This window comes from Salmo trutta, chromosome 25, assembly GCF_901001165.1.
Source record: "Salmo trutta chromosome 25, fSalTru1.1, whole genome shotgun sequence".
Lineage (NCBI taxonomy): Eukaryota > Metazoa > Chordata > Actinopteri > Salmoniformes > Salmonidae > Salmo > Salmo trutta.
Window position 1 is genome coordinate 10,988,857 of NC_042981.1, and position 25,318 is coordinate 11,014,174.

The window sequence follows — 25,318 nt, forward strand, 5'->3', positions numbered from 1 at the left end:
CCTCTAGTGGTGTTGGGGCTGTGCTTTGGCAAAGTGGGTGGAGTCATATCCTGCCTGTTTGGCCCTGTCCGGGGGTATTGTCAGGCGGGGCCACAGTGTCTCCCAACCCCTCCTGTCTCAGCCTCCAGTATCTATGCTGCAATAGTTTATGTGTAGGGGGGCTAGGGTCAGTCTGTTATATCTGGTGTAATTCTCCTGTCTTATCCGGTGTCTTGTGTGAGTTTAAATATGCTCCCTTTAATTCTCTCTCTCTTCCTCCCCTCTCGGAGGACCTGAGCTCTGGGACCATGCCTCAGGTCCACCTAGTCGTGCTGCTGCTCCAGTTTCAACTGTTCTGCCTATGGAACGCTGACCTGTTCACCAGACGTGCTACCTTGTCCCGGTCCTGCTGTCTCGAACTCTGAATGCTCGGCTATGAAATGCCAACTGACATTTATTCCTGAGGTGCTGACCTGTTGCACCCTCTGTTGCACCCTCTACAACCACTGTGATTATTATTATTTGACCCTGCTGGTCATCTATGAACGTTTGAACATCTTGGCCATGTTCTGTGAAATCTCCACCCGGGCACAGCCAGAAGAAGACTGGCCACCCCTCAGAGCCTGGTTCCTCTCTAGGTTTCTTCCTAGGTTCCTGCCTTACTAGGGAGTTTTTCCTAGCCACCAGGGCTTCTACATCTGTATTGCTTGCTGTTTGGGGTTTTTGGCTGGGTTTCTATAGAGAGCTAGTCCTGACTCCTACAACTAGTCCTGACTCCTACAGCTAGTCCTGACTCCTACAACTAGTCCTGACTCCTACAGCTGGTCCTGACTCCTACAGCTGGTCCTGACTCCTACAGCTAGTCCTGACTTCTACAGCTGGTCCTGACTCCTACAGCTAGTCCTGACTCCTACAACTAGTCCTGACTCCTACAGCTGGTCCTGACTCCTACAGCTGGTCCTGACTCCTACAGCTGGTCCTGACTCCTACAACTAGTCCTGACTCCTACAACTAGTCCTGACTCCTACAGCTGGTCCTGACTTCTATAACTGGTCCTGACTCCTACAGCTAGTCCTGACTTCTACAGCTGGTCCTGATTTCTATAACTGGTCCTGACTCCTACAGCTAGTCCTGGCTCCTACAGCTAGTCCTGGCTCCTACAGCTAGTCCTGACTCCTACAGTTAGTCATGACTCCTACAGCTAGTCCTGGCTCCTACAGCTAGTCCTGACTTCTATTACTGGTCCTGACTCCTACAGCTAGTCCTGACTCCTACAGCTGGTCCTGACTTCTATAACTGGTCCTGACTGACTGACAAAGGGGGCGTTGTTGGGGCTGTGTTTCTGGACCTAAGGAAGGCTTTCGATACTGTTAACCATGAGATTCTCATCACAAAATTGTCCAAGTTCAACTTTTCCCCCGATGCCTTGAGATGGATGAAATCATACCTTGAAGGCAGAACTCAGTGCGTCAGAGTGAGCAATGAGCTGTCGCCCACTCTTAGCTATGATGTGGGCGTGCCCCAAGGGTCAATACTGGGGCCCCTCTTGTTCAGCCTGTACATTAATGATCTGCCTTCCGTCTGCACTGGGTCTGAAGTTCAAATGTATGCAGATGATACAGTGATATATGTGCATGCAAAGAGCAAACAACAAGCTGCACAAGAACTCACTACTGTACTGGTCCAGGTTACAAAGTGGCTCAGTGACTCGTGTTTGCATCTCAATGTGAAAAAAACTGTTTGCATGTTCTTCACAAAGAGGGCAACAGATGCTTCTGAGCCAGATGTCTATGTGTCAGGGGAGAAGCTCCAGGTGGTATCTGATTTTAAGTACCTTGGAATCATACTTGATTACAACCTCTCTTTTAAAAAGCATGTGAAAAAGGTAATTCAAATAACCAAATTCAACCTAGCTAATTTCCGATTTATACGAAATTGTTTGACCACAGAGGTAGCAAGACTGTACTTCAAATCGATGATACTCCCCCACTTAACATACTGCTTGACTAGTTGGACCCAAGCTTGCTATACAACATTAAAACCTATTCAGTCTGTCTACAAACAGGCTCTCAAAGTGCTCGATAGGAAGCCCAATAGCCATCATCACTGTTACATCCTCAGAAAGCATGAGCTCCTGAGTTGGGAAAATCTGGTGCAATACACCGACGCATGTCTTGTATTCAAGATCCTAAATGGCCTAGCTCCCCCTCCACTCAGTACTTTTGTTAAACAGAAAATCCAAACATATGGCAGCAGATCCACAAGGTCTGCCATGAGAGGTGACTGTATAGTTCCCTTAAGGAAAAGCACCTTTAGTAAATCCGCTTTCTCTGTGAGAGCGTCCCATGTCTGGAATACACTGCCATCAGACACACATAACTGCACCACATATCACACTTTCACAAAATGCATGAAGACATGGCTAAATGTCAATCAGATTTGTGAACATAATCCCTAGCTGTGTATTGCCGCTTTCCATGTTGTCTGTTGTCTGTAGCTTGTGAGGTGTGGAAACACTTTGTTTTTATGGATTTTGTCTTGTTGCTTTTTGTTCTATGTTGCTCTGTCTGTTTGCTACATCTTGCTTGTCCTATGTTGCTCTGTCTGTATGCTATGTCTTGCTTGTCCTATGTTACTCTGCGTGTGCTCACTGTTCTATGATTGTTTGTATTGTAATTGTTTTTAATAACCTGCCCAGGGACTGCAGTTGAAAATTAGCCGGCTGGCTAAAACCGGCACTTTTACTGAAACGTTGATTAATGTGCACTGTCCCTGTAAAAATAAAATAAACTCAAACTCAAACTCCTACAGCTAGTCCTGACTCCTACAGCTGGTCCTGACTTCTATAACTGCTCCTGACTCCTACAACTAGTCCTGACTCCTACAGTTAGTTCTGACTCCTACAGTTAGTTCTGACTCCTACAGCTAGTCCTGACTCCTACAGTTAGTCATGACTCCTACAGCTAGTCCTGGCTCCTACAGCTAGTCCTGGCTCCTACAGCTAGTCCTGACTCCTACAGCTAGTCCTGACTCCTACAGTTAGTCATGACTCCTACAGCTAGTCCTGACTCCTACAGCTGGTCCTGACTCCTACAACTAGTCCTGACTTCCTGACTTCTATAACTGGTCCTGACTCCTACAGCTGGTCCTGACTCCTACAGTTAGTCCTGACTCCTACAGCTAGTCCTGACTCTTACAGCTAGTCCTGGCTCCTACAGCTAGTCCTGACTCCTACAGCTAGTCCTGACTCCTACAGTTAGTCATGACTCCTACAGCTAGTCCTGACTCTTACAGCTGGTCCTGACTCCTACAGTTAGTCATGACTCCTACAGCTAGCAGCTAGTCCTGACTCTTACAGCTAGTCCTGGCTCCTACAGCTAGTCCTGACTCCTACAGCTGGTCCTGACTCCTACAGTTAGTCCTGACTCCTACAGCTAGTCCTGACTCCTACAGCTAGTCCTGACTCCTACAGCTAGTCCTGACTCCTACAGCTGGTCCTGACTCCTACAGTTAGTCCTGACTCCTACAGCTAGTCCTGACTCTTACAGCTGGTCCTGACTCCTACAGTTAGTCATGACTCCTACAGTTAGTCATGACTCCTACAGCTGGTCCTGACTCCTACAGTTAGTCCTGACTCTTACAGCTGGTCCTGACTGCTACAGCTAGTCCTGACTCCTACAACTAGTCCTGACTCCTACAGCTGGTCCTGACTCCTACAGTTAGTCCTGACTCCTACAGCTAGTCCTGACTCTTACAGCTGGTCCTGACTCCTACAGTTAGTCATGACTCCTACAGCTAGCAGCTAGTCCTGACTCTTACAGCTAGTCCTGGCTCCTACAGCTAGTCCTGACTCCTACAGCTGGTCCTGACTCCTACAGTTAGTCCTGACTCCTACAGCTAGTCCTGACTCCTACAGCTAGTCCTGACTCCTACAGCTAGTCCTGACTCCTACAGCTGGTCCTGACTCCTACAGTTAGTCCTGACTCCTACAGCTAGTCCTGACTCTTACAGCTGGTCCTGACTCCTACAGTTAGTCATGACTCCTACAGTTAGTCATGACTCCTACAGCTGGTCCTGACTCCTACAGTTAGTCCTGACTCTTACAGCTGGTCCTGACTGCTACAGCTAGTCCTGACTCCTACAACTAGTCCTGACTCCTACAGCTGGTCCTGACTCCTACAGTTAGTCCTGACTCCTACAGCTAGTCCTGACTCTTACAGCTGGTCCTAACTCCTACAGTTAGTCATGACTCCTACAGCTGGTCCTGACTCCTACAGTTAGTCATGACTCCTACAGTTAGTCATGACTCCTACAGCTGGTCCTGACTCCTACAGTTAGTCATGACTCCTACAGCTAGTCCTGACTCCTATAACTAGTCCTGACTTCATGGCCTCGAAGGCCTCTTCTTCCCTCCTTACCTTACAGCTCTGGCACATTCCTCCAGCAAACAGAGGGTGTTCACGGGAAACATTCAAACTTCCACAGGAGATGCAGATGTCTGTGGAGAAAGACAGAATGTAATTGGTGCAAGCCAGAGACATAGTGATAAAACCAACAAGTGGGTAAACCCTGATCGCTCAGAGATGTAAATCAATAAGTGGGTAACTGTTCTCTGATGGAGAGACGGTGCTTTAACATAATAGGTGCCTAGCAACTACTTTCAAAAGAAAAAGGTGCGTAAACAGAGTCCTTTATGAACATTTATACAACGGTTGGGTCTAATCCTGAATGCTGATTGGTTAAAACCACATTCCAGCCAGTGTCTATTCCACAAGTTACCACCAGCTAAATCTATGATGTTAAAATGTCTATTTACTCTGTTCCATCTGACTGTACAATCCAATGTCAAGAAAGTTCAATGCACACAAGACCAACTGGAGGTCTGAAAACCCCACTGCCATGCACCCAGCCTTGGATTCAAAAGGCATAATTGAACAGATGTGAGAAGAATGTACATTTCATAAGGAAAGCCAATATGCTTTGAGGATATAAAATAGTCACTTTGTTCCGTTTGATGCCTACTGAACACGAGCCTGGCTACCTGAACATGAGCCTGGCTGTCTGAACATGACCCTGGCTGTCTGAACACGACCCTGGCTGCCTGAACACGACCCTGGCTGTCTGAACACGACCCTGGCTGTCTGAACACGACCCTGGCTGCCTGAACACGACCCTGGCTGCCTGAACACGACCCTGGCTGCCTGACCACGACCCTGGCTGCCTGTACACGACCCTGGCTGCCTGTACACGACCCTGGCTGCCTGTACACGACCCTGGCTGTCTGAACACGACCCTGGCTGTCTGAACACGACCCTGGCTGTCTGACCCTGGCTGTTTGAACACGACCTTGGCTGTCTGAACACGACCCTGGCTGTCTGTACATGAACCTGGCTGTCTGTACACGACCCTGGCTGTTTGAACACGACCCTGGCTGTTTGAACACGACCCTGGCTGTCTGTACACGACCTTGGCTGTCTGAACACGACCCTGGCTGCCTGTACATGACCCTGGCTGTCTGAACACGACCCTGGCTGTCTGAACACGACCCTGGCTGCCTGTACACGACCCTGGCTGCCTGAACACGACCCTGGCTGCCTGTACACGACCCTGGCTGCCTGTACACGACCCTGGCTGTCTGAACACGGAGACAGAACACTTACCCTCTATGCTCCTGCACTTCTGTCTCACTTCATACACGAGTCTCTCTGGAAACAGACAGACAGTTTCAGATCAGGATATGATATGCATGTTTGTTGTATCATTCGTAGGGGACGACATGTTTACTGTTGTTTACATCTGCAGACAGATACATCTTTACAGACGACATCTTCAAGATATGTAAAAAAAAAAATATCTGCAGACATACTTCCTCCTACCCCTCCATTTGCTTTAAATATATTAAATAGATCTATCTACAATATAAAGCGTATTATAACGAGAGTTAGGCTGAGTACATTTATAACAAGTACATAAAAGCTAGATAAACGCTACATAACATTTACCAGCTACATAACATACAACACCTACACTCATTAACAGATTTGATGTGTTAACCCTTTGACTTCTAGTACAAGCACCTGCTACCCTGTCACCACACACACACACACACACACACACACACACACACACACACACACACACACACACACACACACACACACACACACACACAGCCCCGAGACCCTTCCTGAGGAGGAAGTATATAGGGGTCACAACCCCTATTTAAGACCCTTAAAGGAGCCGCCTTACCTCTCGTCCCCTCGTCAATCATCTCCTTGACCTTGGGTTTCTCGGCTGCTGTGCTTTTGCGAGGCTTTTTGGCTGGAGGGGGCGTGTAGGCTGCCGCCTCTGGCTCCACCCAGACGTCAGGGTACACCTCCTTATATGGGTTACGCTCCTCTGGTGGGTGGGGCATATGAGTAAGACAATAAACACTTCTGATAAGCAGAGGAAAACAGAGTACTTCCAAAGGACAACCCAAGTCAGATTCTTTATTTCCTCATTATGTGCCATGTTAGCTGTAGTGTAATACATCTAGCATATGGTGTAGAAATTGAGCTTCTGCTTTCTTTGTGGCGCTCATTTCGGTAACACTTTACTTAAAGCCTGCCGGTATATTGGATTATTACTTGTTTATAAGCGTGTAGGTAGGTAGGGGCGGTAGGTAGCCCAGCGGCTAAGGAGTTGGACCTGTAGCCGCAAGGTGGCCAGTCTGAATCCCGGGCCGGGCGCTGGAAAAAAGGGGGGAATTGATCTGGCAACTGGAGGGCTGCTGGGATCACATCCTAAAGACATTCCCCAACCGTTGGGCCCTTGAGCAAGGCCCTTATCCCCACAACATGCTCTCCAGCTGCAGTCTGGCCCTGTACTTCTCTCAACTGTGTGTGATGTGTGCTGTCTCGGTGGGAGTTGAGAACGGAGCAGAAGACACATTTCCCTTGGCTACTGTAACGTGGACACTACAATGGTATTGTAGGTATGAGTCTTCATGTCTTATTTGAAGGGTTATAACATGGTATGAGCTCCTCTTGCCTTCAGGTGGCTCTAAGCTCAGGTGATTTCCAATATATTCACTACAAATCATTGTCAAATAAACATGAAACTTTAACTTACCTTCTGGTGGCTCTAGGCCCTTGGGCCCGGTGGGTTGGAAGCCTGTCACAGCCCAATCTATCATCTGGTTGTTGTGTAGATCCACTGACTTGGAGGTGTCTGTCTCATCGCTCCCTGGACAGGCAAGGAAGGTTTTGCCTGCTCGGGTGCTAGCCACCTGCAAAGAGACATGACCTGTCAGTGTTACCATCATTTCATCACGTGTGTGTGTGTGTGTGTGTGTGTGTGTGTGTACACATTTTTTGGGGAAATTATATTATTTTATACTAATACAATTGCTTTGTCTTGTTTAAGAAGTAAAACAGCTCTATTTTCATGTCATTAAACAAATGTAAATGCCTGGAGTTTGCTAAAAGTCATTGGAACTTGGATTGGAACTGGTGCTTTGGTCAGATAATATGAAAATAGAGCTCTTTGGCCATGCACACCAGTGGTGGGTTTGGCGTCAATGAGAACGGATCAGTAGAAAATAACCCAATACCTACTGTAAAATATGGTGGTGGATCTTTGATGTAATGGGGCTATTTTGTTTCCACCGATCCTTGTTAAGGTCAAGGGCATCATGAACTTTACTCAGTGCCAGGACATTTGAAACGTTGAAAACGTGTGGTTTGAATTGAAGAGGGCAGTCCATAAGCGCAGACAAAGGATATCAAGGATCTGGAAAGATTCTGTGCGGAGGAATGGTCTAAGATCCCTCCCAATGTGTTCTCCAACTAATAAAACATGTTACAAAAGGCTCAGTGCCATTATCCTCGCAAGGTGAGGTATTGAAAGGTATTGAAAACGGGGTGTCAATACATTTTACTCCCATTTTTTTTTTAAAAAGGATTACTTGTTAAAAAAAATCACTTTCTCTGAGCAATTGTATTAGTATAGAATACTATAATTCCCCAATTTTTGGGAGCATACAATATAGCTCAGTATCCAAATTGTTTATTTTATACAGTCATTTATGCTCGTCTTTATCAGGGGTGTCAATAATTTCGTAGCCCACTGTATGTACAGCGCATTTGGAAAGTATTCAGACCCCTTCCCTTTTTCCACATTTTGTTACGTTACAGCCTAATTCTAAAAAGGATGGAATTAAACAAATTCCTCATCAATCTACACACAATACCCCATTATGACAAAGTGAAAACAGGTTTTTCAAAGTTTCTACAAATGTATTAAATATAAAAAACAGAAATGCATTTGCTTTGACACTTGAAATTGAGCTCAGGTGCATCCTGTTTCCATTGATCATCCTTGAGATGTTTCTACAACTTAATTGGAGTCCACTGTGGAACATCCAATTGATTGGACATGATATGGAAAGGCACACACTTGTCTATATAAGGTCCCACAGTTGACAGTGCATGTCTGAGCAAAAACCAAGCCATGATGTTGAAGTAATTGTCCATGGAGCTCCGAGACAGGATTGTGTCGAGGCACAGATCTGGGGAAGAGTACCAAAACAAGTCTGCAGCATTGAAGGTCCCCAAGAACACAGTAGCCTCCATCATTCTTAAATGGAAGAAGTTTTGAACCACCAAGACTCTTCCTAGAGCAGGCCGCCCAGCAAAACTGAGCAATCGGGGGAGAAGGGTCTTGGTCAGGGAGGTGACCAAGAACCCGATGGTCACTCTGACAGAGCTCCTCTGTAAAGATGGGAGAACCTTCCAGAAGGACAACCATCTCTGCAGCACTCCACCAGGCCTTTATGGTAGAGTGGCCAGACGGAAGCCACTCCTCAGAAAAAGGCACATAACAGCCTGATTGGAGTTTGCCAAAAGGCACCTAAAGGACTCTCAGACCATGAGAAACAAGATTCTCTGGTCTGATGAAACCAAGATTGAATGCCAAGAGTCACGTCTGGCGGAATCCTCACACCATCCCTACGGTGAAGTATGGTGGAGGCAGCATCATGCTGTGGGGATGTTTTTCAGCGGCAAGGACTGGGAGACTAGTCAGGATTGAGGGAAAGATGTAGCAAAGTACAGAGAGATCCTTGATGAAAACCTGCTCCAGAGTGCTCAGGACCTCAGACTGGAACGAAGGTTCACCTTCCAACAGGACAACGACCCTAAGCACAGAGCCAAGACAACGCAGGAGTGGCTTTGGGACAAGTCTCTGAATGTCTTTGAATGGCACAGCCAGAGCCCGGATTTGAACCCGATCGAACATCTCTGAAGAGACCTGAAAATAGCTGTGCAGCTCCCATCCAACCTGACAGAGCTTGAGAGGATCTGCAGAGAAGAATGGGAGAAACTCCCCAAATACAGGTGTGCCAAGCTTGTAGCGTCGTACCCCATAAGAATCAAGGCTGAAATCGCTGCCAAAGGTGCTTCAACAAAATACTGAGCAAAGGATTTGAGTACTAATGCAAATTAAATATTTCAGTTTTAATTTTTTTTTCAGTTTTTTTTTTTGTAATAAATTTGCAAAAAGTTCTTAAAACCTGTTTTTGGTTTGTCATTATGGGGTTTGTGTTTAGATTGATGAGGGAAAAAAATAATAATGTAATCCATTTTAGAATAAGGCTGTAAGGTAACAAAATGTAGAAAAAGTGAAGGGGTCTGAATACTTTCCCAATGCACTGTATGTATGTATACTAGCAGGTATTTACATTGACATTTTAGTCATTTAGCAGACGCTCTTATCCAGAGAGATTTACAGTAATGAGTAATTTAGCAGACGGTCTTATCCAGAGAGATTTACTGTAATGAGTAATTTAGCAGACACTCTTATCCAGAGAGATTTACAGTAATGAGTAATTTAGCAGACGCTCTTATCCAGAGATTTACAGTAATGAGTAATTTAGCAGACACTCTTATCCAGAGATTTACAGTAATGAGTCATTTAGCAGACACTCTTATCCAGAGAGATTTACAGTAATGAGTCATTTAACAGACACTCTTATCCCGAGAGATTTACAGTAATGAGTCATTTAGAAGACGCTCTTTTCCAGAGAGATTTACAGTAATGAGTCATTTAGCAGACGCTCTTATCCAGAGAGATTTACAGTAGGTATTATAAGCCTCTGTCATTACTACAGAGTACACCTTCTTGGAGCCATTCTATAATAATAATAATAATTTGATGAGTATTATACACGTGTGAATTAGAAATGTGTTTTTTACACATCCCAACTCCCCCTGTGACTCCCTCGGTGAGCGGATCACGGCCAGGGTCAGCCATTATCAACACCGGACCTGGAGCCAATTAGGGTTAAGGGCCTTGCTCAATAGCACATCGGCATCACCATTCTAGAGGTTTTGATGCCTCTTTCAACAGTCTATGGCAGGGGTATGGCTTACCAAGAAAAACTTCCAAAAGGACTAAAGGACTAATCTCTTTTTGATCTTAGTTGCTGGTAAATTTGGAGTGTTCAAAATTATTATAAGTATGTTCCGGCCCCCCGAAAATTCCTCTCAGACAAAAATTGGCCCCCGCGGCTGAATCTAGTTGCCTACCCATGGTCTATGGTTTTGAGATGTGCTGTATCTTTGAGCTATCCCTCCCAGCGCACAAAGCTGGTTGACATGACATTATCACAATCAAACTACAACCATTACAATGAAATTATAATCCATTACAACCAGATTATAATCAATTACAACGAGATCATAATCCATTACAACAAGATCATAATCCATTACAACGAGATTATAATCCATTACAACCAGATTATAATCATTACAAACCAGATTATAATCCATTACAACCAGATTACAATCCATTACAACCAGATTATAATCCATTACAACCAGATTATAATCCATTACAACCAGATTACAATCCATTACAACCAGATTATAATCCATTACAACCAGATTATAATCCATTACAACCAGATTACAATCCATTACAACCAGATTATAATCCATTACAACCAGATTATAATCCATTACAAACCAGATTATAATCCATTACAACCAGATTATAATCCATTACAAACCAGATTATAATCCTTTACAACCAGATTATAATCCATTACAACCAGATTATACTCCATTACAACCAGATTATACTCCATTACAAACCAGATTATAATCCTTTACAACCAGATTATAATCCATTACAAACCAGATTATAATCCATTACAAACCAGATTATAATCCATTACAACCAGATTATAATCCATTACAAACCAGATTATAATCCATTACAACCAGATTATACTCCATTACAACCAGATTATACTCCATTACAAACCAGATTATAATCCTTTACAACCAGATTATAATCCATTACAACCAGATTATACTCCAGGCCTAGTTGTGAACTGGTAATAATGACGTAATTTCAACCAGTTTAACCCACTGTGATGGGAAACGACTGAATACTGTGAATGAAACAATGAAAGCTAACCCCGTACTGACCTGTAGCACCTCGTAGATGGCTTTCTTATACATGGGCTGCTTGATGAAGGTGGGCTGATGGAAGGCGTTGGAGAAGGAACTGAAAGGCAACAGTTTCTCTACACACACCTGTACAACACAACATTGTCATTGATCTTTTTAATTTCTTTTTTAATTAGTGGAACAGAAATGCTGTTTATAACGGGTGGTGTTCAGTAGGGTACACTGTAGCAAAACGTTTTAAAACAGAAACTGAAAATGACTGTTTCTTATTGGGCAAATTAATCCAGGTAGTCCCTTCCAGTTCCACTCTGTTTTCATCATTAGTGCCTACCTGAACACAACACTGTTACCCTGTTTTACAGTTTTTTACTCACCACTGAGAATTTTCCGTCACCGAACCACATGACCCATCGTGTCCCCTCGGCAGCTCGGCTGCGTCCGGTAATCCACCAGGAGACAATACGACCAGGCCACCAGGAAAACCCCCTCAGCTTCCCCCACACCAGCTCCCCAATGCCGAAATCCCGCCCGTCCTACAGGACAACAACAACAACGGTCAACAACAATAACACCACCAGGGGTTCCAGAGTGGCGCGGCAGTCACTGCATCACAGTGCTAGAGGCGTCACTACAGACCCTGGTTTGATTCCAGGCTGTATCACAACCGTCCGTGATTGGGAGTCCCATAGGGCGGCGCACAAGTGGCCCAGCGTCGTCCGGGTTGGGGTAGGTCGACATTGTAAATAAGAATTTGTTCTTAACTGACTTGCCTAGTTAAATAAAGGTTAAATAAATACAGAAAAGGAGAACCCCCTGAGCTTCCCCAACACCAGCTCCCCAATGCCAAAACCACACCTGTACTACAGGGATCATCACATACCCATACTAACAAACAACAATGTACTCACTGAACTATCAGTCAGTGTCTGGTGGATGACCGTCTGCTAAATAGTATACATTATATGTAACTGCTACACCGTGTGGTTACCTCGTACTCCGGCTCAGTATCGGCAGTCTTGGGGGATGTCTTGTCCCCTCCTGCCATGGGGACAGGTTCAGGTGTGGTGGCCACAGTCGGGGACGCTGGGTCCGTGGGCTGCTGCTGCTGCTGTTGTTGTTGTTGCTGGTGGGGTGTGATGACTGACACCTCTTCTTTCTGTTGTGGCTCAGGCTCCATCTCCTCATGGTCCTCCATTAAGTTCAACACTGACACCAGTTGGGCTTTTTTCTCTGCCTGAAACACCATAGAGACAGGGAGAGGTCACTTATCTCTGCCTAAAACACCACAGTGCATATGTGTGTGTGTGTGTGTGTGTGTATATACACATTTTTGCATGGGTGGCCCAAGCGGGAATCGAACCCACAACTCTGACATTGGAAGTGCCATGCTCTACCAAGTAAGTCACACAGGGATGAAGAGGCAGCTACATGTACAGTTCAGCGCATTTAAAAGTTCATATTTCAAAACACCTTTCTGCAGAAAGTTTAATGCAGTGGTTCCAAAACTTTTTTGGTCCACGACCCCATTTTGATATACATTTTTCTTGCGACCCCACCATGTAAAAAAAATAGTTATGTAATCAACGGCCAATGTTTACTTCTTTAATTGGGGCTTTGACAATTTATTACAAATCAGCGTGACAGTACTTTTGACAGTATTTCGACCTGAAGGAAGTATGGTTTGAAGTGAATTAAATGCATTAGAAAGGTATTGGAAAGTTCAGAAGATCATCAGCCAATAATTTTCTTTGTAGAAAAGAAAATCATTATTGATAATGTTACTTTACCCCTCACTGATTTAGTGCCTGGTCTAACTCTTCCCCCCTCGGTCTGATTTAGTGCCTAGTCTAAATCTTTCCCCCTCACTGATTTAGTGCCTAGTCTAAATCTTCCCCCCTCAGTCTGATTTAGTGCCTGGTCTAAATCTTTCCCCCTCACTGATTTAGTGCCTAGTCTAAATCTTCCCCCCTCGGTCTGATTTAGTGCCTAGTCTAAATCTTCCCCCTTCAGTCTGATTTAGTGCCTGGTCTAAATCTTTCCCCCCTCAGTCTGATTTAGTGCCTGGTCTAAATCTTTCCCCCTCAGTCTGATTTAGTGCCTGGTCTAAATCTTCCCCCCTCAGTCTGATTTAGTGCCTGGTCTAAACATTTTCCCTTTTTTTTCACTTCAGTTTCTCTCGCGACCCCATTTTCAAATCAGTCAACCCCACATGGGGTCGCGACCCCTAGATTGGGAAACACTGGGTTAATTGGACAAACTCTCTGCAATTTCATTAGCAATCATCTGACAATAACACATGTAATGAAATACATTTCTTCATGTATTCTTGGACTCCTGAGTGGCGCAGCGGTCTAAGGCACTGCATCTCAGTGCTAGAGGCGTCACTACAACACAACCGTCCTCGAGTCCCACAGGGCGGCGCACAATTGGCCCAGCGTCGTCCAGGTTTGGCCGGTGTAGGCCGTCATTGTAAATAACAATTTGTTCTTAACTGACTTGCCCAGTTAAATAAAGGTTAAAAAAATATATGTATGAATTTTACATCCACTTTGTAGTTAACCTAACATAGCAGGCATAACGGAAAAGCCTGAAACTTGATCCCCTACATACTGGTCTTGACGGGAAGAAAAAAATGTTGGGGAGGTTCTCTTCTATACTGTTCAACCAATCCAGTAAATGTGGAGGAGGAGTTAAGACGGAGTGTCTCCTTGTTAACGTCCAAAAGAGGAAGTTGTGTCACAGGCTCTCTTGAAAACTGGAACGTCCAGTTGTTGGGGACTCGACAGAGGCTACTTTGCAGCAAACGCCTTATTTACATCACTACAATACTGGTTTTCAATTCTCAGAACTGTACCGCAAAGTCTCCCCTCAAGACTGCACACAGAGAAGCCAATCACCAGTAGGATCAGGAGTCAGAACTACACACAGACAAGCCAATCACCAGAAGGATCAGGACTACACACAGACAAGCCAATCACCAGAAGGATCAGGACTATACACAGACAAGCCAATCACCAGAAGGATCAGGACTATACACAGACAAGCCAATCACCAGAAGGATCAGGAGTCAGGACTACACACAGACAAGCCAATCACCAGAAGGATCAGGACTATACACAGACAAGCCAATCACCAGAAGGATCAGGACTACACACAGAGAAGCCAATCACCAGAAGGATCAGGAGTCAGGACTACACACAGACAAGCCAATCACCAGAAGGATCAGGAGTCAGAACTACACACAGACAAGCCAATCACCAGAAGGATCAGGACTACACACAGACAAGCCAATCACCAGAAGGATCAGGACTATACACAGACAAGCCAATCACCAGAAGGATCAGGACTATACACAGACAAGCCAATCACCAGAAGGATCAGGAGTCAGGACTACACACAGACAAGCCAATCACCAGAAGGATCAGGACTATACACAGACAAGCCAATCACCAGAAGGATCAGGACTACACACAGAGAAGCCAATCACCAGAAGGATCAGGAGTCAGGACTACACACAGACAAGCCAATCACCAGAAGGATCAGGAGTCAGGACTACACACAGAGAAGCCAATCACCAGAAGGATCAGGAGTCAGGACTACACACAGACAAGCCAATCACCAGTAGGATCAGGACTACACACAGACAAGCCAATCACCAGTAGGATCAGGACTACACACAGAGAAGCCAATCACCAGAAGGATCAGGACTACACACAGAGAAGCCAATCACCAGAAGGATCAGGAGTCAGGACTACACACAGACAAGCCAATCACCAGTAGGATCAGGACTACACACAGAGAAGCCAATCACCAGAAGGATCAGGACTACACACAGACAAGCCAATCACCAGAAGGATCAGGACTACACACAGAGAAGCCAATCACCAGAAGGATCAGGACTACACACAGAGAAGCCAATCACCAGAAGGATCAGGAGTCAGGACTACACACAGACAAGCCAATCACCAGAAGGATCAGGAGTCAGGACTACACACAGAGAAGCCAATCACCAGAAGGATCAGGAGTCAGGACTACACACAGAGAAGCCAATCACCAGAAGGATCAGGACTACACACAGACAAGCCAATCACCAGAAGGATCAGTGTGTTTCACACATTCTAGCAGTGAACTGACCTCAATGGGTGTAGCATTTCAATATCAACAAGAGTCAGAGAAAAGTAGCGTAAATTGGGCCTACCTAATGTTTACACAATTATGGTTAAAGAGCAGGAATATGGTAATTATAGCCGTGAACTACTAGATAAACCAGAACAGATCTCCCTTGAAATTTAGGTATTTTGACCACAATGGGACAACCTGGTAAAATAAAGGTTCAATTAAGACAAATAAAAACCAGATTCTAGAACCTTGCCATTCTAAACCTGTATAAACATTATTTTCTCAGTAAAAGTCTACTCTGTTCATTGATACAAAAGCAAACAGGTTTCTCTTCCAAAACAAGAATAAAGGAAAAATCCACTCCAAAAATATATTTTGGGATGTTTTGCATTAATAGAGGCCCTAAATATTTTGCATGTCAGCAGCCAAGTTTTCACTTGCCACCTCAAAACCGGATCATCATGGTGTGGCAAGTGACATGTTGCTTCTTGAAAAACCTATAACCTGAAAACTTGAGTGCTGACATGCAAAACATTTTGGGAATGTACTGTATCAACCGTGGACAAATTATAAAATGATTAAAATATAGTTTTGGAGTGGATTTTTCCTTTAACGCGAACCTGTATAAATAGCCTGTATAAATGACCTATATATCTGAATAAAGATACAAATCCTATACAATACTTAAGTGTCCACTGTCTAGCACTGGTGGCTGTTCACACAATACAAAAAGAAAACTGTAGCCCAATAATGTTTCTACCCTGTTGTTCTGCTACCATGTTGTGCTGCTACCATGTTGTTCTGCTGCCATGTTGTTCTTCTACCATGTTGTTCTGCTACCATGTTGTGCTGCTACCATGTTGTTCTGCTGCCATGTTGTTCTGCTACCATGTTGTGCTGCTACCATGTTGTTCTGCTGCCATGTTGTTCTGCTGCCATGTTGTTCTGCTACCATGTTGTGCTGCTACCATGTTGTGCTGCTACCATGTTGTTCTGCTGCCATGTTGTTCTGCTACCATGTTGTTCTGCTGCAATGTTGTTCTGCTGCCATGTTGTTCTTCTACCATGTTGTTCTGCTGCCATGTTGTTCTGCTGCCATGTTGTTCTGCTACCATGTTGTTCTGCTGCCATGTTGTTCTGCTACCATGTTGTGCTGTTGTCATGTTGTGCTGCTACCATGTTGTGCTGCTGCCATGTTGTGCTGTTGCCACGTTGTTCTTCTGCCATGTTGTTCTGCTACCATGTTGTGTTTCTACCATGTTCTGTTTCTACCATGCTGTGCTGTTGCCATGTTGTGCTGCTGCCATGTTGTGCTGCTACCATGTTGTTCTGCTGCCATGTTGTGTTGCTGCCATCTTGTGTTGCTACCATGTTGTGCTGCTAGCATGTTGTGCTGCTGCCATGTTGTGCTGCTGCCATGTTGTGCTGCTAGCATGTTGTGCTGCTACCATGTTGTGCTGCTAGCATTTTGTGCTGCTGGCATGTTGTGCTGCTGGCATGTTGTTGTCATGTTGTGTTCCTACCATGTTGTGCTGCTACCATGTTGTGCTGCTGCCAGGCTGTGTTGTCATGTTGTGTTGCTACCATGTTGTGTTGTCATGTTGTGTTGCTGCCATGCTATGTTGTCTTCTTAGGTCTCTCTTTATGTAGTACTGTGTTGTCTCTCTTGTCGTAATGTGTGTTTTGTCCTATATTTTTATTTAAAAATATATATTTTTTATCCCAGCTCCCGTCCCCGCAGGAGGCCTTTTGCCTTTTGGTAGGCCATCATTGTAAGTAAGAATTTGTTCTTAACTGACTTGCCTAGTTATATAAAAGGTTTATTAAATAAATACAATTGAAATATTTGCTGAACAATAGCATCTCTCTATGTACTATATCTGCTAGGCTCTGACATCTCCAGGCAGTAGACAGAGGGAGAGTTCACTGGGTTTTGGTACCTGACACTGAACCAATCACACAGAGAGGACGAGAGAGAGGCCCTACAGCCCCTCTCACACTAAATTCCCAACAGCTGCACTCATCCTACTGCAGTCTGCCACTCTCTCTCTGTCACTTTCTCTCTCTCTATCAGGTTCTCTCTCTCTCTGTCACTTTCTCTCTCTCTATCGGGTTCTCTCTCTCCCTGTCACTTTCTCTCTCTCTATCGGGTTCTCTCTCTCTCTCTGTCACTTTCTCTCTCTCTCTCTATCGGGTTCTCTCCTCCCCTGTCACTTTCTCTTCTCTATCGGGTTCTCTCTCTCCTGTCACTTTCTCTCTCTCTATCGGGTTCTCTCTCTCTGTCACTTTCTCTCTCTCTATCGGGTTCTCTCTCTCTGTCCACTTTATCTCTCTCTCTGTCACTTTATCTCTCTCTCTATCGGGTTCTCTCTCTCTGTCACTTTCTCTCTCTCTCTGTCACTTTCTATCGTCTCTATCGGGTTCTCTCTCTCTCTCTGTCACTTTCTCTCTCTCTATCGGGTTCTCTCTCTCCCTGTCACTTTCTCTCTCTCTATCGGGTTCTCTCTCTCTCTCTGTCACTTTCTCTCTCTCTATCGGGTTCTCTCTCTCTCTCTGTCACTTTCTCTCTCTCTATCGGGTTCTCTCTCTCTGTCACTTTCTCTCTCTCTATCGGGTTCTCTCTCTCTCTGTCACTTTCTCTCTCTCTATCGGGTTCTCTCTCTCTCTCTGTCACTTTCTCTCTCTCTCTCTCTGTCACTTTCTCTCTCTGTCACTTTCTCTCTCTCTCTCTCTGTCACTTTCTCTCTCTCTCTCTCTGTCACTTTCTCTCTCTGTCACTTTCTCTCTCTCTCTATCGGGTTCTCTCTCTCTCTCTGTCACTTTCTCTCTCTCTCCCTGTCACTTTCTCTCTCTCTATCGGGTTCTCTCTCTCTCTCCCTGTCACTTTCTCTCTCTCTATCGGGTTCTCTCTCCCTGTCACTTTCTCTCTCTCTATCGGGTTCTCTCTCTCTCTCTGTCAAATTTCTACTCTCTCTATCGGTTCTCTCTCGTCTGTCACTTCTTCCTCTCTTCTATCGGGTTCTCTCTCTCTCTGTCACTTCTCTCTCTCCTATCGTTCCTCTCTCTCCTCTCTCTGTCACATCTATTCTCTCTCTCTCCCTCTCTGTCACTTTCTCTCTCTGTCACTTTCGCTCTCTCGTCCTCTCTGTCACGTCTCTCTCCTGGTCACTTCTCTCTCCTCCTCTATCGGGTATCTCTCTCTCTCTCGGGTCACTTTCTCCGCTCTCTAATCTGGGTTCTCCTCACTCTCTGTCACTTCCTCTCTCTCTATCGGTTCTCTCTCTCCCTGTCACTTTCTCTCTCTCTCTCGGTGTTCTCTCTCTCTCTCTGTCAATTTCTCTCTCTCTATCGGGTTCTCTCTCTCTCTCCCTGTCACTTTCTCTCTCTCTATCGGGTTCTCTCTCTCCCTGTCACTTTCTCTCTCTCTCTATCGGGTTCTCTCTCTCTATCGGGTTCTCTCTCTCCCTGTCACTTTCTCTCTCTCTATCGGGTTCTCTCTCTCTGTCACTTTCTCTCTCTCTATCGGGTTCTCTCTCTCTCTCTGTCACTTTCTCTCTCTCTATCGGGTTCTCTCTCTCTCTGTCACTTTCTCTCTCTCTATCGGGTTCTCTCTCTCCCTGTCACTTTCTCTCTCTCTCTCTCTCTCTCTCTCTCTGTCACTTTCTCTCTCTCTATCGGGTTCTCTCTCTCTCTCTGTCACTTTCTCTCTCTCTATCAGGTTCTCTCTCTCCCTGTCACTTTCTCTCTCTCTATCGGGTTCTCTCTCTCCCTGTCACTTTCTCTCTCTCTATCGGGTTCTCTCTCTCTCTCTGTCACTTTCTCTCTCTGTCACTTTCTCTCTCTCTATCGGGTTCTCTCTCTCTCTGTCACTTTCTCTCTCTCTATCGGGTTCTCTCTCTCTCCCTGTCACTTTCTCTCTCTCCCTGTCATTCCTCTCTCCTCCCTGTCACTTTCTCTCTCTCTATCGGGTTCTCTCTCTCTCTGTCACTTCTCTCTCTCTATCGGGTTTCTCTCTCTCCTCTGTCACTTTCTCTCTCTCTATCGGGTTCTCTCTCTCCCTGTCACTTTCTCTCTCTCTATCGGGTTCTCTCTCTCTCTCTGTCACTTTCTCTCTCTCTATCGGGTTCTCTCTCTCTCTCTATCGGGTTCTCTCTCTCTTTGTCACTTTCTCTCTCTCTATCGGGTTCTCTCTCTCTCTCTTTGTCACTTTCTCTCTCTCTATCGGGTTCTCTCTCTCCCTGTCACTTTCTCTCTCTCTATCGGGTTCTCTCTCTCTTTGTCACTTTCTCTCTCTCTATCGGGTTCTCTCTCTCTCTTTGTCACTTTCTCTCTCTCTATCGGGTTCTCTCTCTCTCTCTGTCACTTTCTCTCTCTCTATCAGGTTCTCTCTCTCCCTGTCACTTTCTCTCTCTCTATCGGGTTCTCTCTCTCTGTCACTTTCTCTCTCTCTATCAGTTTCTCTCTCTCCCTGTCACTTTCTCTCTCTCTATCGGGTTCTCTCTCTCTCTGTCACTTTCTCTCTCTCTATCGGGTTCTCTCTCTCTCTGTCACTTTCTCTCTCTCTATCGGGTTCTCTCTCTCCCTGTCACTTTCTCTCTCTCTCCCTGTCACTTTCTCTCTCTCTCTATCGGGTTCTCTCTCTCCCTGTCACTTTCTCTCTCTCTATCGGGTTCTCTCTCTCTTTGTCACTTTCTCTCTCTCTATCGGGTTCTCTCTCTCTCTCTGTCACTTTCTCTCTCTCTATCGGGTTCTCTCTCTCTCTGTCACTTTCTCTCTCTCTATCGGGTTCTCTCTCTCTCCCTGTCACTTTCTCTCTTTATCGGTCTCTCTCTCTATCGGGTTCTCCCTCTCTCTGTCTCTCTATCGGGTTCTCCCTCTCTCTCTCTCTGTCACTTTCTCTCTATATATCTCTGTCTCTCTATCGGGTTCTCCCTCTCTATATCTCTCTGTCTCTCTATCGGGTTCTCCCTCTCTATATCTCTCTGTCTCTCTATCGGGTTCTCCCTCTCTATATCTCTCTGTCTCTCTATCGGGTTCTCCCTCTCTATATCTCTCTGTCTCTCTATCGGGTTCTCCCTCTCTATATCTCTCTGTCTCTCTATCGGGTTCTCCCTCTCTATATCTCTCTGTCTCTTTATCGGGTTCTCCCTCTATCTCTCGGTTTCTCTCGCTCAGTCGCTGTCTATCTCTCTCTCTCTTTGCCTTTCTCTTTTACACACAGTATATATCTCTCAAAACACACACATACCTGAAAACCCTTCCCTGCACTTATTCCAATGCTCTGGTGCAATATCTTTCTCAGGTTTCTCTCACACTATGAGTGTCCCAGGGCTGACTGTAGTGTATCAAATAGTGGGTGCTTATATTTGTCCTGTTTCATTTCATGTACAAGTGGGTAGCCTGTACAAATGTGAGGTGTGAAATGGAAATGGGATTTTTGCATATGCCAACTCCCCCTGAGACACCCTCGGAGAGATAAGAAGAGGGCTGGGAACAAACCCTAAGCCCCCGTCTGAGTCCCTTCCCCCCTCCCTCCATACAGTAGGCCCTCAGGGAGAGGGGGTGGATGGGGAGGGGCAGGTGAGGCAGAGCAGAAACATGTGGTGTTCAATCAAGAGGCTCTGCTCTAGTTTATAAATATCTGCAGTAAGTAGTGGATGACTGCCTGGTTCAAAGCCCTCCTCAACCATATGTGTTAGTGTTGGTTCAGCTGGCTCAGCTAAAGGTTATACAGGAGGCCGGGGATTTGATGTGTAGAGGAGGGAAAATGTGTCCTGTAAAAAAAAATACTTTAAACACTCTTCTAAGTCTATGATGGTAATAAACTTTTTACTAGGTTTTAGTTGAACACAGGAGTCAGGGGATGAGCAGAGTATAGAGGTGGTGTCCTCTTGGACGTGTGTTAGATTTAAACAAACTTGTGAATCAAACACACTGATTTAAACACTCTGAATCAAATAAACGTGTTAATCAAACACACTGATTCTAACAAACTTGTGAATAAAACATCCTGATTCAAATAAACGGATTCAAACAAACTTGAGAATAATACACACTGATTCAAACAAACAGATTCAAACAAACAGATTCAAACACACTGATTCAAACACACTGATTCAAACACTCTGAATCAAACCAACTGATTCAAACAAGCTGATTCAAACAAAATCCAAATATATTATCTACTTATAGTAATAAAGTTTTACTATGTTTTCTTGTGCAGTCAAATAATTGATTTGGTGCCAAGATAATTCCTGGCAAGTCAAATCTGTTACAAGTGCACCTGTTGATGCTGTGGACACAGTATGGCACAACAAAGGAATCTCTGCTAATCACTGACTGGAAAAAATAAAAATAAACTGACTTCAATGGGTGCAGACTCATTGCTAATGTAACAGGCCATCTGGTGGGACTACAACACAGTAAGTTACAGGTAGATTTTAAGGAAGTGAGGAAAACGTATGCACTCACTACTGTAAGTCGCTCTGGTTAAGAGCGTCTGCTAAATGACACTTTTTTAAAATATAAATGGAAAATCCTGTAGCCTACTGTACAGTACTGTTACAAATGTACTGTGGTGGCCATCTTGGCACGTTTTGGGGGAGTAACTGCTCTCTCCAGGGTGCTGGTAGTGGGTCATTTATCTTCAGAATCAATGGAAAACTGACTCTACCAAACACTGGTGGGGGAGGAATAGAGTACAGGGGCTATAAGAACCAGATATTTGTCTCTGGCCTTTTTCCCAGTTGTAAATGCCCCCTTTTGGGGCCTCTCCCTCATGTGAGTGTGCAGCTACACCAGGCAGGCAGCCTGCAAGACAGGCTCTCTAGATCCACAGGAGAGAAAAAATTAAACGCAAAGGAGGTAGTGGAGAGAGAGAGAGCGAGAGAGAGAGAGAGAGAGAGACAATGCAGTCTTTATCATTTTACACACGCTGCCTACCACTGACAACTTCAGAAATACCAGCTAGCTAGCAGTACATATAAAGTGTGTGCCAACTCAGAGATCAACATAGAAAATGACACCATGCATGGATACTAACAATAAAACCACTAGGAAGGAAAAGTAGCTACTTCTGGTAAATGGTATCTTTGATGTTAAAAACATGCTGAGTGTTGGTATAATGTACCATACAGACATGCTGTCCTATACACTGAACTTGTCTCAAATATATACAGTACTGTACTGCACACAGGAAAGAAGGCAAACATAAGCAACAATGAAGAAACGACTAACTGCTAACTGTTATCAGCTAACTGCTATCAGCTAACTGTTATCAGCTAACTGCTAACTGTTATCAGCTAACTGCTAACTACTAACTGCTAACTACTAACTGCTAACTGTTATCAGCTAACTGCTAACTGTTATCAGCTAACTGCTAACTACTAACTGCTAACTGTTGTCAGCTAACTACTAACTGTTAACTGTTATCAGCTAACTGCTAACTACTAACTGCTAACTGTTATCAGCTAACTGCTAACTGTTATCAGCTAACTACTAACTGCTAACTGTTGTCAGCTAACTGCTATCAGCTAACTGCTAACTGTTATCAGCTAACTGCTAACTACTAACTGCTAACTGTTGTCAGCTAACTGCTAACTGTTATCAGCTAACTGCTAACTACTAACTGTTATCAGCTAACTGCTAACTACTAACAGCTAACTACTAACTACTAACTGTTATCAGCTAACTGCTAACTGTTATCAGCTAACTGCTAACTGTTATCAGCTAACTGCTAACTACTAACTGCTAACTGTTATCAGCTAACTGCTAACTACTAACTACTAACTGCGCCTGGGTGAGATTGGTAGGTTAGTAGTTAATCGGTGGAAAAGCCCTCCATTCCTCTGACTGACTTCCTGACTGTAGAGACATGTTGCGGAAGACAACGTCTCTTGTCACGTGTTTGTTGTTCAGTACTCCATGAGGCCCCCAGGACAAATATAGAGTGATGGAGTTCAGATAATAGGAGCTGCTTCTTATTCATAGACTGGCTCTATAACAGTTTCCACACATGTAGGCCTATGCTTTTACTTACTTATAGTACCAAGGACTAGGTTATTACTGCAGTAGCTACAGCGTTACTACACAGGTATAATAGCAGCTTCATGTCTAGTGTTACCAGATGAAATAGACAACTACACGGTTACTACACAGGTATAATAGCAGCTTCATGTCTAGTGTTACCAGATGAAATAGACAACTACACGGTTACTACACAGGTATAATAGCAGCTTCATGTCTAGTGTTACCAGATGAAATAGACAACTACACGGTTACTACACAGGTATAATAGCAGCTTCATGTCTAGTGTTACCAGATGAAATAGACAACTACACGGTTACTACACAGGTATAATAGCAGCTTCATGTCTAGTGTTACCAGATGAAATAGACAACTACACGGTTACTACACAGGTATAATAGCAGCTTCATGTCTAGTGTTACCAGATGAAATAGACAACTACACGGTTACTACACAGGTATAATAGCAGCTTCATGTCTAGTGTTACCAGATGAAATAGACAACTACACGGTTACTACACAGGTATAATAGCAGCTTCATGTCTAGTGTTACCAGATGAAATAGACAACTACACGGTTACTATACAGGTAAAATAGCAGCTTCATGTCTAGTGTTACCAGATGAAATAGACAACTACACGGTTACTATACAGGTATAATAGCAGCTTCATGTCTAGTGTTACCAGATGAAATAGACAACTACACGGTTACTACACAGGTATGGTCAAGGATTTGACCAAGTAATTTCTCTGGAACAAAGATCTCCAACACGTCTGTAGTCAGGAACATTGAATTACTGTATGACCAACTGGGTTGGTATTTGTAATAAAACACAACCACTTGTTTCCCCACACAGGAAGAAATCAATGGGGATTCCCAGAAAGATGTACGCTAAAATTAATACACACACACAACACACACACACACACACACACACACACACACACACACACACATACACAACACACACACACACACACACACACACACACACACACACACACACTGGGGGTCACACACACACACACTGGGGGTCACACACACACACACACACACACACACACACACACACACTGGGGGTCACACACACACACTGGGGGTCACACACACACACACACACACACACACACACACACACACACACACACACACCACAAAACTGGGGGTCACACACACACACACAACACACACACACACACACACACACACACACACACACACACACACACCACACACACACACACACACACACACACACACACACACAGCACACACACACACACTGGGGGCCACCACACACACACACACACACACACACACACACACACACACTGGGGGTCACACCACACACACACACACACACACACACACACACACACACACACACACACACACACACACCACACACACACACACTGGGGGTCCACACACACCACACACACACACACACACACACACACCACACACACCACACACACACACACACACACACACACACACACTGGGGGTCACACACACACACACACACACACACACACACACACACACACACACTGGGGGTCACACACACACACACACACACTGGGGGTCACACACACACACACACACACACACACAAGACGCCATCTGGTCCCCATTGTATTGGGTCCTTTTAGGAGTCAATTAGGAATTATATTACAGGGTCAGTCATGAATACATTAACATAGTTCACTATGAATCCACAAGTGGTATTGTTAA

At 44.7% G+C, this 25,318-nt stretch overlaps 1 protein-coding gene across 4 annotated transcripts in view; it reads right to left on the reverse strand.

Annotated features, from left to right (window-relative positions):
• The window catches only part of LOC115162012 (DNA (cytosine-5)-methyltransferase 3A-like), a 73,764-nt gene that overhangs the window by 11,836 nt on the left and 36,610 nt on the right, over positions 1-25,318 (reverse strand). For all 4 annotated transcript variants that reach the window (XM_029712916.1, XM_029712915.1, XM_029712914.1 and 1 more), the window contains 7 exons: positions 12,427-12,672; positions 11,813-11,971; positions 11,457-11,564; positions 7,093-7,249; positions 6,229-6,378; positions 5,640-5,684; positions 4,398-4,477 (listed from right to left, as the gene is read on the reverse strand). In XM_029712916.1, coding sequence (XP_029568776.1) covers positions 4,398-4,477; positions 5,640-5,684; positions 6,229-6,378; positions 7,093-7,249; positions 11,457-11,564; positions 11,813-11,971; positions 12,427-12,672 — 945 coding nt within the window. The remainder of the gene's footprint in view (positions 1-4,397; positions 4,478-5,639; positions 5,685-6,228; positions 6,379-7,092; positions 7,250-11,456; positions 11,565-11,812; positions 11,972-12,426; positions 12,673-25,318) is intronic.